Source organism: Molossus molossus, unplaced genomic scaffold, assembly GCF_014108415.1.
Source record: "Molossus molossus isolate mMolMol1 unplaced genomic scaffold, mMolMol1.p scaffold_m16_p_16, whole genome shotgun sequence".
Lineage (NCBI taxonomy): Eukaryota > Metazoa > Chordata > Mammalia > Chiroptera > Molossidae > Molossus > Molossus molossus.
In genome coordinates, this window is record NW_023425351.1 from 4,518,631 (window position 1) to 4,534,962 (window position 16,332).

Genomic DNA, 16,332 nt, shown 5'->3' on the forward strand with positions numbered 1-16,332 from the left:
CAGCGGTTAGTGTCGGCTCACGACCAGAGAGACCCGGGTTTGGTTCCCACTTGGGGCACATACCTTGGTTGCAGTTTGTCCCCGGCCCCAGCTGGGGTCGTGTGGGTGGCAACCAGTCTATGTGTCTCTCTCACATCGATGTTTCTCTCTCTCTTCCTCCTTCTCTCTTTCCTACTCTATCTGAAGATAAATGCAAAAGTGTCCTCGGATGAGGATAAAAAAAAAGACAGCATGAGACTGCATTGGTCATGTCTGCAGCAGGGGCGTGGGCATGCACGTGTCAGGAATGCTCCCGGGACTCAGTTTACCAAGAGCAACCAGGAGCTGCCCCGGAAGTCACTGCCATCACGGCTTGGATGGCTTTGAGCATCATCAGTTGGTTTAAAGAATAATTCCTTTTATATTTACAATTGTTACAAGATGTGATTGGTGGTTCTTTTCTTCCCACCCAGAACTAGATGAAACAGTGAACACAGATGCAAAAGACCAATGTTCCCATCTCTCAGATTTGAGGAAAACACAGGGGATCACGGACCTGCCTGAAGTCGCATTGAGTCCATGGCCCACCCTGCCACCTAGCATAGAACCACATCCTCCAAGAGGATCAAAAAATATTCAGAATTGGGCAGAAATACTCAGATTAGTTGCTTTCTATCCAATCACTCAGATGTTAATGCAGAGCCGCCTCTGAGTACAATGGAGACTGTCGCTGTGACCTCCCAGGTACAGGGTTCCATCGCCGTTGCCATGGCAAACGAGCCAAATCTAAGCCTCTGATTAAAATGAATCCTTTTGTGAGAAGTAATCAAGATTCCTGTCAGAGTGTCATCCCTGTCTCTGAGTCTTTCCGTTTTCCATAGAACCCCAAGCCTGGAGCTGAACGTGCCTCCTTGAAATTTGCTTTTTGTTGTTTATATAATAACTGAATTAGTTTTGTTCCATCCGTTTCTTGATTTTTTTCAGTAACATAAATGTACTTTAATCATTCTGAATATTGGAATGGTTTGACTTCAGTTATGAAACATAGATTGGTGGATAGTGAGGTTATAACAACTTACATTTGTTTCGTCTAGAATCTAAATTTTACCTTTCAATTTAAGGAATTTTTTTTTCATTTTTTAATAAATTTTTCCCATCGCCATTTATCTGCTCTACGCCCTCTTCCATCCGCCCCCCCCCCCGAAATCACTACATGTTGTCCATTCACGAGTTCCCTTCCAATGTTTTCTTGTTCTCTCAACCCCTCCACCCCGCACGCCCCCCCCCCCCAGCTGTCTGCCTGCTCTCTGAGTCTCTCTGTTTTGCTTAGGTGTTCAGTTTGTTCTCAATGTTAAAGTTTTTGAGTGTTTGATTCAATAGAGAATATAGACGATCTGTCTGAGTGACTATGAAGTGACTGGCCGCCCGGAGATATAATTCCACGTACGTCCTGATAAATCTGTACCTAAAGCTGCAAACCCTTCTGAGAAAAACCCTTGAGGCCGAAAGAATTTAAGTGTCTCTGCTCCAGGAAACCTGGCTTTTAGAAGTGATGCCGCCTTTTTGCTGCTATCAGCTGAAAGGGAACTTCAGCCGAAATTTAGGTGACATCATCCCACCTTTTTTATTGCTCATGTTCTGCCCTGAAAAGCATTCCTACCAGCGGTGCCCTTCAGGGCACCATCTTATCAAAAGCTTCCGTCCCTCAGCTCAGGAGGCTGGACGCTGGTTCTCCCCAGACACGCTCACCTGACGCAGCAGCCACCGGCCACCGGCAGGCTTTCTGAGTTTGAGCTCTGCTCATAGGAGGCAGCAGAGAAAGCAGGAGAGTCCTGGGGTCTCGAGCAAGGAGCCGGGATGGGTCTGGACCTCATTTTGGAAATGAGGAACTGGACTCTGCTCCTCCCGGTGCTGTAATGTGCTGTATTTGGTTGATGAGCTGATTGTCTATGAAGTTCAGTGACTTTCTGATACTAAATTTTGTGTTCCACATCAATAGATTATGGATACCCTGTTATTGTTATTTATTAAATATGTCTCATGCCAAATGAGACTTTTTAGAAATCAAATACATTTAATGGCGGATTGAGACTGTTCCCTGGCTAGTAAATGCTACGTGGTGTTTGGCAACACCTTGTTTGCACTGGCGCGTTCTCTGTGTGCAGGGAGATGAGTGTGTGCTGAATGGGCGCACGAGTCCGTCCCGTGCAGGAGCGGCTTCCTTCCTTCCTGCGCGCCCTCCAGTGCCACTCACCGAGCCGGGGCGGGGCGAGAGCCGGGGCGGGGCGAGAGCCGGGGCGGGGCGAGGGCCGGGGCGGGGCGAGGGCCGGGACGGGGCGAGAGCCGGGGCGGGGCGAGAGCCGGGGCGGGGCGAGAGCCGGGGCGGGGCGAGAGCCGCGCTGACACCGCACTTCGCCATTTCCTTTGTACCAAGTGAAGATCAGTCAGCGAACTTCGAAGCAAAGCTTTGTTACCAAAAAAAGTCACTGTGTGGTGAGAGTCATTTGAAAATAGAGATTTGGGATGTTTCTTTTTTTTATTATTTCTCAATCTTTTATTATTTTTACTTTTTATTTATTTATGAGTATATGTATTTTACTGTTTTTTCTTTTGATAAGAGTCATCCAAGTGACATATCTCATCGTGGTTTTGATTCGCATTCCCCTGGGGACGAGTTGAGCATTTTGTTCAGACGCCTGTTGGCATTCGTGAGTCTTCTTTGGAGAGAGAGAAATATCAACTTAAGTCCTTAGCCCATTTTTAAATCAGGTTATTAGTTTTTTGCTATTGATTTGTAACAGCTTCTTATATATTTTGGAGATAAACTCTTTATTTTTCATGTTTTAAGGCTTATATTTGATATAGTGTTCTCCCAGTTTTAAAAACAATGTCATTTAAAATGAAAGCTTAAGAATATTTAAAGAAATAGGACATAAATAATATAGTGTGAGTCAGTATTTTTAAAAAGCGACAGTGTAGGGGAGAGTAGAAAAAGGGAAAAGGACGATTTGTCTCTGTGAACGTGCGTGTTTCCTGCTGCAGAAAGCTGCCCGGGCTCCGGCCACAAGGCAGCAGGACCCGCGCCGAAGGAGATGGTGTCTGAGCTCAAACGAGCAGACACTGAGGCTGGATGGCACTGACCTGATTAATGCTGGGCAGATGCGGACAGGGACACTGATGCTCTGATTTTCTCATTAACTCGGATGATCCGTAGTGAGCTGATGGCTGTGGTCTCTGCTCCTCCATCACCCAGTCGGGCGGGAGCCAGCTTCCTGCGGGCGGACAGCCAGGCCGTGCCCTGGAGACCTGCTTCGAAGCGCTTCTACTGCAGGGATTTCGCTTTACCGAACCCTTGCCCTGCCCCAGCTCCACGCAGAGGGGCACTCAGGTTGGAATGTTCATTCTGGTTTCCCAAGCACAGACGGGAAATATGAATGCTGTTTGGTTAACGATGTCCACGTAATGATTAAACATGATCAGGATCTGAGAACCACACTGTCACCTTCACTTGCTCATATACTCTCTACTGCACATGAAGAACTAAACTGTGTTTGAAAAGATAGAGCGTGGACCCTGGACAAGTTTTTACTGCTTTCTTCGAGCAGTGGTCTCCCTGCCAGGCCCTCCGACTCCAGTTCCTCTCAGGAACACGTGCCCGCAGTTAGCAAACGGCAGTCCCTGGGAGTTCATCCAGAGGCCCCTTTGTACCTTTACAACCAACACACTTGTTGAGAATCAGAAAGGCCAGGCTTTGACATTTTCCAGCTTGTTATCTATTTAACATCCCATCTGCTCCTCTGCCACCGCCTTCCAGAGGAACATCTATGTGTCCGAGAAGGCAGGCTGGACCCACCCACCAGCTCTGCATCCCAACCGTGGGATCCAGAGTGGAGGGCTCACAAGCGGACAAGCGGACAGACAGTCTGCTAAGAATGAAGCTGTAGCTGCATCTTTTCATTGCAGAGCCTCATGACCAGGTTGCTGGACAGCAGCCACCTCTGCCAGCAAGGGCTGGACACGGGAGGCAACCGTGCCTGGTCCAGAGCTCAGACCCTCCCCTGCGCCTGAGTCTCCAGGGGTCCCCATTTCTCACTGCTCTTTAGGCAGACGGGGCAGCTGCCATGCGCTGGGCTTTGTTCTGGGCATTTCGAAGGTAGGGATAGATGATTAAGACATATCCCTTTAAAGAGCTGGCCCAGCCCTGGCCAGTGTGGCTCAGTGGTTGGAACATCTGCTTTCAGACCAAAGGGTCACGGGCTAGATTCTGGTCAAGGGCAGGTACCTGGGTTTCAGGTTCAATTCTTGGCCCCATTTGGGGCACGTGGGGGAGGCAACCAATCAATGTGTCTCTCTCACATTGATGTTTCTCTCTCTCTTCCTCCTTCCTTCCCACACTTCCACTTTCTCTAAAAATCAATGGAAAAAAATATCTTCAGGTGAGGATTAACAACAACAAAAAGAGCTGGCCCATTGTGGGGAGGACAGACAAGTAGATACAGATTACAGTATGAAATGATAAATTCTGTACCCCAGGTAGGGACCTGGAATGGCAGGAACACAGAAAGGAGGGGAGATGCCTGATCCAGGTGGAGGGAGAGGAGGCGAGGCCACACAGACACACCTGAGCTGAGTCTGGAAGGATCCGCAGGAATATGAGAAAACAAGACTTCCTCTTGTCATCAAGGGCAGCGCACAATAGTGAATCTTTGTAACTAACTCAAAGACAATCACCCAAAGCCTTGACAGCCGCCACCCCCAGGGTCACGGCATCAACATTGCTGCCAATGTGCTGGCTGGTTGTGCCGTCTCCATTGTCACCTGGAGGGTCACCAGTGAGCATCGCAGCATCTCGGAGTGAGCAAGATGCCTCAGCACAGTGACAGTTCTTTAGTTCACAGTGAAGAACAGGTGTCTGATGTTAACTGTCCCTAAAGTTCTGCTCTCATGTCGCCTGGGTCTTTATCTGTAGGAGACAATAGCAAACTGTAACTCCCAGAGTTCACATGCCAGCTGTCCAGTGTTCGGTGAGCGCGGGCCTCAGGCAGGACCTTTGTGTCTACAGAGCTGAAATCCAATTGCAATGGCTGGAGTGTTCTACGGAAACCAAGATATTCTCCATTTATCCAGCAAAACACTCCAGCCATTGCAGGCAACATTCGAATGAGGAAACAGTAGGTCCTGTGATGCTGCCTGCTTGGGCGAGGTCGCCTCCTAACGGCAGGTCTACAGCCTCGGTCCTCTGCTTCTCGGTCCCAAGATGCAAATATAATGGACGTGACCTCTGACCACAATTACATTCTCTTATCATTTTAATACATTTTATTTAAAAATATGCCCCAGGACATGAAAACGACTGTGGGTCAAGAATCAAGCACGTTTTACTGGCATCAGTTTCACTCAAAGGAAAGCTCATTCCCTTTTAAAAGAGACATTGAGAAATACTTTTTGAAAGTTTTATTGCCACTAAATAGCAAACTATTGGATCAAATGTAATACTTTGTATATTTTTTAGATGAATTAACTTCCCAAAATTTCTTATAAGCATGTGATGTTTTGTTTCATGGTTAGTTTCTTATGTGACATTTAAAGGTATTAAAAAATTTTTAAAATTTTTAATGTTTTTAGTTATTTTTTAGAGAAAGAGAGAGAGATAGAAACATCAATGTGAGAGAAAAACATTGATCGGCTGCCTCCTGCACGCCCCCTACTGGGGATTGAGCCCGCAACCCAGGCATGTGCCCTGACCAGGAATCAAACCAGGACCTCTCAGTCCATTGGATGATGCTCAATCCACTGAGCCACACTGGCTGGACAAATTTTTTTTTATTTCTAAATAAGATTATTAAATAAGGTCGATCTGAAAATTTCTGTGTTGTTCACCTATAAAAATCACCGACTTAAGAGATATTGATGATTGAAAGCTTTTGCGATTTTAGATCAGGAAAGAAACTGGGTTGTCTATGACATCAGGTCATTTATATTAGGGCCGCAAGTCCAATATTTCCCGATTTAGAGTTGAGAGAAGCACAGAAAACTCTTGAGTTGGAATTGCCAGAGCTGCTCAGTCTGATTTGTAAGTAAGAAAGCAGAGACTCGAGAAGATTAAATAAATCTCGTTTGGGTTTACAAACACCCCCAGACACCGCAGCACACTGTCTCCTGATTATCTCATCACCGCCATCCCTTTCAACCATGAAAAAATCCTGTTGTTTAAGGACAAAGCCAAACAAACCTTTTCCTTGCTGACCGTGTGCAGCCTGTCCCACCTGAGCCCCTGAGCCCCACGACCTGTGGGCTTCCTTCCAGGCCACCCTGCTCTTGTCCTTGGTTTGCCCCGAGACTGTGGAGGACAAGCCCAGTAGCACCATCCAGAACCCACCTGTGCACCCGGAGGGAGCGGCGCAGGCGGTTGGGGTGCTGCTGTGGGGGTGGAGGGTGCGCCAGTTAGATGCCAGGAGGCCCAGGTGACGTACCTGAGGGAGGGACATGAGCAGGTTCCGAGATCTGGTTAACTATTCCAAGCCTCACACTTCCTGAATTTTGAGATAACTGCACATAATTTTCTTTGGCTTCAGTACACTACAGACCAGGCATAATAAACGTCGAGAAGGAAGTAAGCCAACTGCCAAAACGTGAAACATTTATGGAGAAAATACGTCTGGCTGTCATCACTTAAATGTCACCGAACAAACCCTGAGTTAGTCACACTCCAACTGTTTTTCCAGATAACCTTTTTTTCCCTGCAGATTGGTATTCCCAGTTCCCCTGTCAGCCCTCACACCTTGTTCAGCGCCTGACGGGTGGGCCCTGCCGCCGGCTCCAGGCCCAGGTCTCGTCTCATCTCCTCCCATGGACTGTGCTGAATGGATGGCACGTGGGGGAAATCAGCCCTCGTTGTTTTTCCTGCCACACTTCTAATTGCACGTGTCTTATCATCCTTAGGATTACCAAGAGGCCTCCAATTTGGAACAGTTTGTAACTCGATTTTTATTGAAGGAGACTTTGAATCAGCTCCAGTCTCTCCAGAATTCTCTGGAATGTGCCATGGAAACGACGGAGGAGCAGACCCGTCAAGAAAGGCAAGCTGAGTGTGCCCGGCTCTGGTCCGCAGTGACCGGTGTTGGTGGAGGCCTGTTGAGGGCGTCTTGCTAGTGAAAACTAAAAATGAGGATGAGTAGTTTTGAACAGAACAGCAGGGACCGCCACTGAGCGCTCGCCTTGTGTTTGCCTCTAAAAAAGACCCTTCTGCTGCTGCTTTTACTGAGCTTCACATACCCAACAGTTGTCGTTGAGAACGCAGTAGATGGGACGACGTTAACAGACACTGTGGGGATGCAGGGATGCAGTTTTCATCATCCCAGTCCTTCGAGGCCTGTCTAGTCCATAATAAGACACCATAATGCAGCGAGACACCGCAGAGAAGGGCGGGCACATGGCCGAGGGATTTCAGAAGTAAAAGGTTAGGATGAATAGCAGGTGAAAGGCAGTTCGTGGAGTTTCCTGATGACTTGAGCTCAGCTTGCTAATCCTGGGTGTCTCTGTGATGCTGGGTGATTTTCCCTTGAAGTCGGAGCTGAGCCCTGACACTGAGGTTAAACGTTGTCTCTGTTGTTCAAGGCAAGGGCCCACCAAGCCCGAGGTGCTGTCCATTCAGTGGCCTGGAAAACGGTCCAGCCGCCGGGTCCAGAGGCACAGCAGCTTCTCCCCCAGCAGCCCTCAGTTTACCATCAGCAGTCCAGGTAACGCAGCTTTGACACTTCACAGTCCACCAATTTGTGTTTTCATATTGACTTATTTAAACACACACACGAAGAACAGGGCAGCTGAAACAACAGTAGTAATGAACACTTTCCTTACACCAGATAAGTTGTTTGAACCCAGGGGGCAGAGTCTCAGTATTAAGAACTGGATGACGATCCCATGGTCAGCTGTCAGAACCTGGCACGAGACCGGGCAGGACGCGGAGATGGTCGACAGAGGAGAAGGTAGCTCAGTCGCCTAACAGGGAAGTCCTGAGACCCCTTCAGGCAAAGGAGCTGCCAGTGTGCACATATATATACTGCATACAGATGTGTATGTTCATGTACACACATACACAATGTACGTGTGTGCACGTACATACACTCCATACAGATGCATGTGCATACATACACACATGGCATACATTTGTGTGTGCATGTACACACACTGCATAGAGATGTGTTTGCATACATACATGATGTACAAATGTGTGTGCACATACATACACTGCATACAAATGTGCATGTTCGTGTACATGCATGCACTACATACAGATGTGTGTGCATGCACATACATACACTACATACAGAAGTGCGCGTACATGTGTACACACATATAAACGTGAATCTCATCCTCACCATTGCTGTGAGGCTGGTGACAGTATTATTCCCATCTTCAAAATAAGAGAACTGAGGCCCGAGGAGTCAAGTAATTGGCCTGATGAGCAGGCTCTAGAGTCTGCAGGCTTAGGCGCTGTCATGACTACAGGTGTGTTCAGGTTCCCTCAGGTTCATCCCCAGCAAAGGGGACAGCAGCTACCTTACCTTCATTCTTCTTTGTCTGGAGCAGTCTCTGCCTTGCTGTGACCAGGGCTGTGATCTCCCTGGCTCCTGCTGTTGCCCCAGCAGTGAGTTTAAAATGATTGGTTAGTGCTTTCCTTCTTTCAAAGGAAAAACCAACCCGCTCATGGGGAGGTAAACCTGCTTCAGCAGGATCTGCTCCTTGACTCCCAGAGGCCAGACACACACAGACCTGTGAAATGAAGCGAAGCCCGCACACGGTCTCTGGGAGCCAGTAAGTCGGCCAGCGACACGGCCCTCCCCCAGGCAGAGGGAGCTGCGAGATGCTTCTCCTACTGCCTGGAGCTCACACTGTCTCCTGGCCTTCCCGCAGGCTTGCTAGAAGAAGACAATCAGTGGATGACCCAGATAAACAGACTCCAGAAACTGATCGACAGGTTGGAAAGAAAGGTGGGTGCCCCCTTTTCTTCGCTTCTGCTTCTCACCTTTTATTAGATTCGGACGCGTTTTTTCCCGTTGCCCGTATCCATGGCTGCATCCCAGGGATGCTGCGAGTTCTTTAGTGTAGAAGCTCATGTTAATTCTCACGCACCTCCTGCCCCACCCCAAGTTGTATTTAGGCTGTAAGAATGAGAGTTTATAACCTGCACTGTGACCCCTGGGTCATCAGCGATGTGGCCAGCAATGTGCTCCGTGCTGGCACCTCGGGTGAACCGGTGATCTCCTGAAGACATTCAGTGACTCAGAGAATGGCTGTGCCATGTACTGAAGATAAGACTGCATACTCAACTTCCAAATTAGCCTGTAGGTGATGATTTTTGCCATTAAAACTACCTGGTTAGCCCGGCTGGTGTGGCTCAGTGGTTGAGCATTGACCCTGCACCAAGAGGTCACCAGTTTGATTCCCGGTCAGGACACATGCCCAGGTTGTGGGCCCGATTCCTAGTGGAGGGCATGTAGGAGGTGGCCAATCGATGTTCTCTCTCATCAATGTTTTCATCTCTCTCTCCCTCTCCCTTAGATTCTCTCTAAAATCAATAAAGAAAAATTATTTTAAAAAAACAAAATACTATCCAGTTAGCCAGCAAGTTAGGATATGAAAATGAGTTCTTCAGAACTGTGTGCTGTGTTTTCATTGCCTAATTCATCAGGTAGTCCTGATATTGTAGTGATATTCCCCTTAAAGAGCTTTGATGGAAGGTGGCCTTGGTCAATCATTGAGAACACGGGTTTCTGTGCATGCCCAGCGCCCAGCACGGAACAGAATCACTGCCTTGGAAGAACCCACCGTCTACTTGTAAAAGCTGTAGCCCACACCCCTAAACAGCACGTTACTGCAGAACCAAGCTCACGGTTAGTGGTCAGTAAATACTTGCTGAGGGCCCAAGACGTCCCAGAGGAGGGAGCCGTGCTGAGTCTCTGGGGCTCCCCTGAGGGAATGATTACTGCAAGCCTGGTGCTTAGGAAGGACCCCATGTGGCAGGGAGGGCTTGAGCTGGGCCTTAAAAATGATGCCAACTAGGAATTTTTATTGCAAACAACTAAAATCGACTCTTTAACCAAACATAGAATTTTCTGGAAGGGTATGGGTGTATTCGCAGAATCAACATAGTCAGGAGACCTGGATTCAGGAAAAGTCGGGAGACAAAATAACTTGAAAGCTCTAGGTAAGCAAGAAATGCCGGACGGCCTCTCAGGTGGCCTCCCCTGGAATAAACGAGTCCCGACCATACACAGCCTGTTGAAGATTCCGCTTTGCAGGAGGGAGAATGTGGAGGTCTCGCGAGGACCACATGCTGGCCTCGGGCAGGGAGAGCAGAGCCTGACCAGCCATCCCAAGACGGCACTGAAATGAGAAGAGAGGGTTCAGTGACGGGAACACTGGTGGTCATTAAAACTGGAGCCAATGCTGGTCAGCTAACACATTATGAACAAGCAAATATTTACTATGAGAAATAAAAATGTAGTAAACTGAGCGGCTAGAGAGGGTACTCAGTGAGGCACTGGCATGCCCGTGGTTAAGCAGGCCAGCCCGCGAGGCTTCCATTCAGGGTGGGGCAGAAAGTAAGATCGTGGGGAAGGATGTGGCCACAGTGCAGCGGGCCTTGCAGAGCAGACTGCGGGACTGGACTTAGTCTTGGAGATGAGAGGAGGCATTTATTATTTTTCAACAGGTAAGTGACCATCAAAACTCCATTAGATAGAAAATTGAATGGCAGGAGTACGAAATGGATTCAAACAAGAAAATTCAAAGTGAGAGCCACCCGAGCTGGCTGGTGTGAAGATCAGGTCGCAGACCTGAGCCCACGGGCTCAGCAGAGATGGGCCTGGACTGAGAGACTGACAGGAAAATGACAGTAGGACCACTGACGGGTGCGGTAGAGAAAGAATCTGAGGATGTGAGCCTAGATGTCTGAGACAATGGCCGTTAACAGAAAAGGGAGAGAACAGAGGGGTGCTGGGTGAGAAGCTGAACTGGTTTATTTGATGTGTTCATGTCAAGGTACAACAGGAGGCTTGGGCAGAAATACTCAGACACTCATAGGTGAGAAGTTGAGTCATCCCCACAAAGATGAAACCTCCAGTCCCTGCATGGTGAGGCCTCTGACGGGGTCCAGGAGACACGACCTTGGAGCATGGCAGCCCCTCGGCCCCCATGCTGTCATCTGTCACTTTACAACGACCACATTCTGGTGACCTCATAACCTAAACTGAGAGCTTGCGCCAGCGTTCCTGCTTTCCAGTTTCAGTAACCGACGTGTGAGCTGAGGCTGAAGAGATTCATGGAAAGAGTGGCTGTGAAAATTTCTTTTCCAGTGGTGGAAGGTCTGAAAACCCATGAACCCTGCTTGAAAACCAGTACTTACTCAAACACCTGGTCTCAACTGTTAAATAATTTTAGACTCATTTGAAGAACACAAGCACCTCTTTTTGAAATAGTTTTTTTTTTTTTTTTTTTTTTTTTTTTAGCAAACCTGTCTTTATTTAGTGTCTTACATGTATATAGTTATTTTTCAAAGAATAGTTCAAACTTAGATCATAGCTTTTTTCCCAACTTTAAACCAAAGCACTGTTGTGTCTCCTTTTTCCCTTGACTATTTTCTCCCTTCCCATGAAAGGCTTTCGTTTTGAGGCCAGGGTCTGAGGCTTGCTGGACGCGCAATGCAGGGGTCAGAGCAGGTCCCCGCCGTGTGCGGCTCAGCGCGGCCTCTTCACGAATGGAGAGACTCGCTCTCTTCTGTAACTCCTTCTGCGCTGGGCGGAATTGGGGCCTTAGAGAAAAGCTGCCCAGTCGCCAGGCAGCAGCCAGGTGCACGTCCTGTCTTGCCAGGTGCACATTCGTCCCCGGCCATGGTCAGCACGGGGTTTCTCTCCCCATAAAAGCAAATGTACCAACCAGAAAACACATGTTACCTTGTTTCTCCACCAAGTATTTATTTTATTTATTTATTTTGTTCATCCTTATCCAAGGACATTTTCCCACTAATTTTTGGATAAAGTGGAAGAGAGGGAGGGGAGAGAGATACATTGATGTGAGAGAGATACGTCGATTGGTTGCCCCACCCTGCACAACCCAACCAGGGCCAGGAATTGAACCTGCAACCCAGATGCATGCCCTTGACCAGGTAGCAAACCCTGAGACCCTTCGGTTCTTGGGCTGATGCTCTAATGGCAGAACCAAACTGGCCAGGGTTCAGCCAAGTATTTATGGTAACTCTTTCCTGCCTGTAAACTAAGTCCAGTATCATTCATAGGAAAGGAGAAAGTGGAATTTCTACAAATTTTCTCAGGCATTCTTTCTCTGTATTTTAGCCTCTATGCACATTTACAGAAACACACTGAGATCATCTTTCATGTTTTGCTTGAACTCTACAGAGAACATATTTAATGTTTAACAAAACAAAACAAAACAAAACCCTCTTCATTGTTCCTGAAGTCCTAAGTGTCTCATCAGATCACAGGACATCCCCACTTGAGGATGTAACACACATTCTACTTGCTTTAAGTTTTTCTTACCTAAGATTCAAGAAAGTAGAACCAAAAAGTGTTCCAAGTTGGTGTTGGGGAAAGAGGTCACTGTTGCTACAGTTACTATCTCAGGGCACTTTTTAAAATTGGATTCACATTTGTATACATTACATAAGTTGCCTTCATAGAAGAGCTATGGTTTAGATGAGATGTTCATTTAGCCGTTCATTATTCAACTAACATTTATTGAATGTTACTTTATGACGGTGGGAGGCCAGCAGTGAGCAAAGGTAAGACCTTTGGTCTCTAGAGAGACAGACAAAACCCAAGTAAATAAACCAATGAAGCAGGAAATTTCAGAGTGAAATGTGGTGTGAGAGAAAGTAGAAATGGCGGGTGGATACTTAAAGGGGGTGATATGGAGAGGTGGCCCTAAGAATGTGATATTGGAGGATGAAAAGGAGTTAGCACTCCTCTTCGCTTAAGGAATCTTCTCTCCACTTTGCTCTTTTAATGGCATCAGTAAACTTTAGTAATAACTGATTGACCACATTTGAAATGGCCCCTTATAACTGATACAGTGGGTGAGAATCTTCATTGGAACAGCCTAATTTAAAAAATAAGAAATATTTTATTTCTTTCTAGATAATATGGTTCTTTAGGTTCAATAGGAGCCATACAGAAAGCTGACATTCAAATATATGGTGTTTCTTTTAACTAACTAATTTCTCCCCCTGCCCATTTCTTCCTCTAACTGAAGGACCTCAGACTTGAACCTCTGGAAGAAGAAGTTATTGATGGCAACAGTAAATCTGTAAGTAATTTCCTAGGTCAAGTTGCAAAATATGTACTTTGGCAATAATTAGTTACCATGTTGGTGTAAATTTGAAAAAGTATACTCCATGGCGTATTTCATTTTTTTGTATCTAGAAAGTACTTTCTAAATTGTGATTTGTGGATAATGCCTACTTCGTGGGTTTTTGTGAAAGGCCTGGCATGTAATATACATGCAGAAAGAAAATTCTGTGCATGTGTACATCAGTGAGTCACTGAGTAATGGAATGGAAGTGACTGGTGGAGAAGGCAGCGCTCGGACAGCATCACAGACATTTCAGGAACCTGGGCTGGGACTTGGTCCCATGCAGTGTGTTTCCAGCGTGTAGCCAGGACCAGCGCAGCGTAGACACCCAGAAACCATTTTCAAAGAAAAAACTGATCTTTAGAGAAAAGAGAGCATTTCTGCACATCCAGAGTGTGTGGAGATTGAAAGAAACTGGACAAAATGATGCTAATAGACACATGACATGCAACAAAAGGAATCAATGACTAAATTAACTGAAAAGCAGCACACACCAATCTTTGTAATTTTACTTTATTTTCAGGCAAATATTTATAGTACATTCTGTTTTGGAAAATTGGATGTTTGCCTTTACATTTAGTAGAAATTTGGATGTTAAAATCTTGGGTGCCTACAGAAAATCACTTATTTTTAATATTTTAAATGTATCAATCTTGTCTGTTAGTCACATTTATATGAAACAAAGATAGGAAATACTTTTCATCTCCGCACTTACTCTGCAGGCATTGCCTGCCTGATAGAGGCTGAGCCTCACTGTGTCCGGTCCTGTCCATCTGTCCCAGCTCATGGCACAACGGGGTCTTCAGAGAGGGGTTTCTCAGTGAAGTGTGACAGTGGCTGTTACTAGACTCCTATAGACAGGGACACGTTCCCTGGGTATAAGCTATATTTTTGCTACATATTTAGTGTGTTATTATTCCTCCGAGACAGGGGTGTGGTCTGTGTTCCCTAATCAGGCACCCAGAACTTTAGAGTGGCAGGTTTTGGGGGGAAGGTGCAGGACAGTGACCTTGATATCTTGCATCTGTATCACTTCTTAGATTCGAATGTAGGAAAAACTATACTCCAGGCAAGAATCTGAACATAACCTGGTTGGTGCGGCTCACTGGCTGAGTGTCAACCTGTGCACCAAGAGGTCATTTGTTCTATTCCAGGTCAAGGCATGTGCCTGGGTTTCGGGCTCGGTCCCCAGTACCAGCATGCAGGAGGCAGCTGATCAATGTTGATGCTTCTCTCTAATCAACATTTCTATCTCTCTCTCCCTCTCCCTTCTCTCTTTCTCTCTCTGGAAAAAAAAAAATCAATAAAAGCATTTAAAAAAAGAAAATGAACATAAGTTGTTTAATGCTGGAGAGACAATGGTCTATTGTTAAATAATTCCTAATGCAGACTGTTCTCTCTCACTAGCTGCGGGGGACAACTTTTCTAAGGATTGTTCATGAAAGGTGACAGATTGTTTTATTCTCTGGTTCCCGAGAGAAAAGAGAGGCCAAGGTCAATTTTAAAGATCTCTAAACCCACACAGTATTGCTGATTCAATGGTGCATAAAAGTACTTAAGAAACGGGATGGGGCCAGGTGCTCCTGAATTAATATTGAAGGCAGGAAAGGATATTTCTAAACTGCTTCAACCAGGTGTAAAGGTAAAATGAGCATGCTCTGTGGGAGTACACATATAGCGATAGTCTGAACTGGCTTGTTCTTTTCAGAAACACTGCTCAGGCGTTTGTCATGAGAAGCTGTACATTTTGCCAGTGGTAGTACATGCATCTGCCCATTCCTGTGAGCTGTGTTCAGAAGGAGCGGACAGTTCTCCGCTGATTCACGGCCAGAGTTCATCCCTGCATGTCGCTGTGTGCTCCGTGAGCATGAGTCCTAGTGACCAAAACCAGTTTTAGAAGTCATTGAGTGGAGACTCAATTGAGTTTTTCCTTTCCCACACCAGGAAACAGAGACTACTCTTTATTAGATACCTTGTTTTTTAAAAGATAATCTTTCAGCCTTTGCTCTGTGTCAAGTGTGGTGCCCAGCACGCAGGTATATAACTCATGTCGTGCGCACAGTAGCCTTATAAGGCCGTGCTATCATTAGCCCGTTACAGCCGGGTTACAGGCGGGAAGCTGGGAACACTAAGGCTGAAGCCCAGCAGGCCTGTAGGGGACCTGTGCCCCTTGCCACTAGATACCGCGAGCTCTGGGGGCACCTCCTGGCACCGGGGGTGGGCTGCTCTTGCAGGGAGGTTGTGAGCTGGCCCAGAGCGGTGCAGATTATAGGTAAATGTATGTAATCACAGAGGAAGTCCTGAACCCCAGCCACTGCCTTACCTCGTTTTCTGGGACATGAGCTGTTACATAATGATACAATTTCTTTTTCTAAGTGCGTGTTTTTCCCTCAGCCTGGAGTAAGAAATGTTTGTTGAAGTGTCTTCATGGGCAGTCTTTTCGTACACATTTAATCCTCCCTAAAAGTCTGTGATAGAATTGCCTTTGTTCCCATTTTATGTATCAGAAGACAGAAGGTGACAAAGGTTAAGTGACTTGTTCAAGGCCACATAGCTAGTCAAAGTGAAGCCAGTTCTTTTCAACGAACAACCCCTGCTCTTGTAAGAGAAAAAGATAGGAAGAGGTGAGGTGACGGACAGATAAAGAGCACCTGCGATCATGAGCCCTCTGGGGTTCTCAGGACCTTTCAGACCCTTGTCTGGATGACTAGTGTTTAAATAAAATATATTAAAGGAATCTTAAGTATAGTCAATGGCCAAAAGCAAAAACATCTTTATTTGTTTGTTCTACAAATAACTTGATCACCGATGATGTGCCAGGCCCCGAGGGCAGATGGAACATAAAGTGGTGGACATTAAGGCTGGGAGACAGACTGGAAGGAAAGCAAGCCATTCAGGGTCTGCAATAAAGAGAAGATTGTTCAGTGCACGGCAGGGAGCGCCATGTCCTGCAGGAGGTCAGGAAATGCTTCCAGAACCACAGAA

At 46.6% G+C, this 16,332-nt stretch overlaps 1 protein-coding gene across 1 annotated transcript in view; it reads left to right on the top strand.

Moving 5' to 3' along the window:
* The window catches only part of NECAB1 (N-terminal EF-hand calcium binding protein 1), a 72,517-nt gene that overhangs the window by 42,639 nt on the left and 13,546 nt on the right, over nucleotides 1-16,332 (top strand). The window contains exons 6-9 of the mRNA XM_036264456.1: nucleotides 6,922-7,058; nucleotides 7,597-7,718; nucleotides 8,893-8,969; nucleotides 13,249-13,302. Coding sequence (XP_036120349.1) covers nucleotides 6,922-7,058; nucleotides 7,597-7,718; nucleotides 8,893-8,969; nucleotides 13,249-13,302 — 390 coding nt within the window. The remainder of the gene's footprint in view (nucleotides 1-6,921; nucleotides 7,059-7,596; nucleotides 7,719-8,892; nucleotides 8,970-13,248; nucleotides 13,303-16,332) is intronic.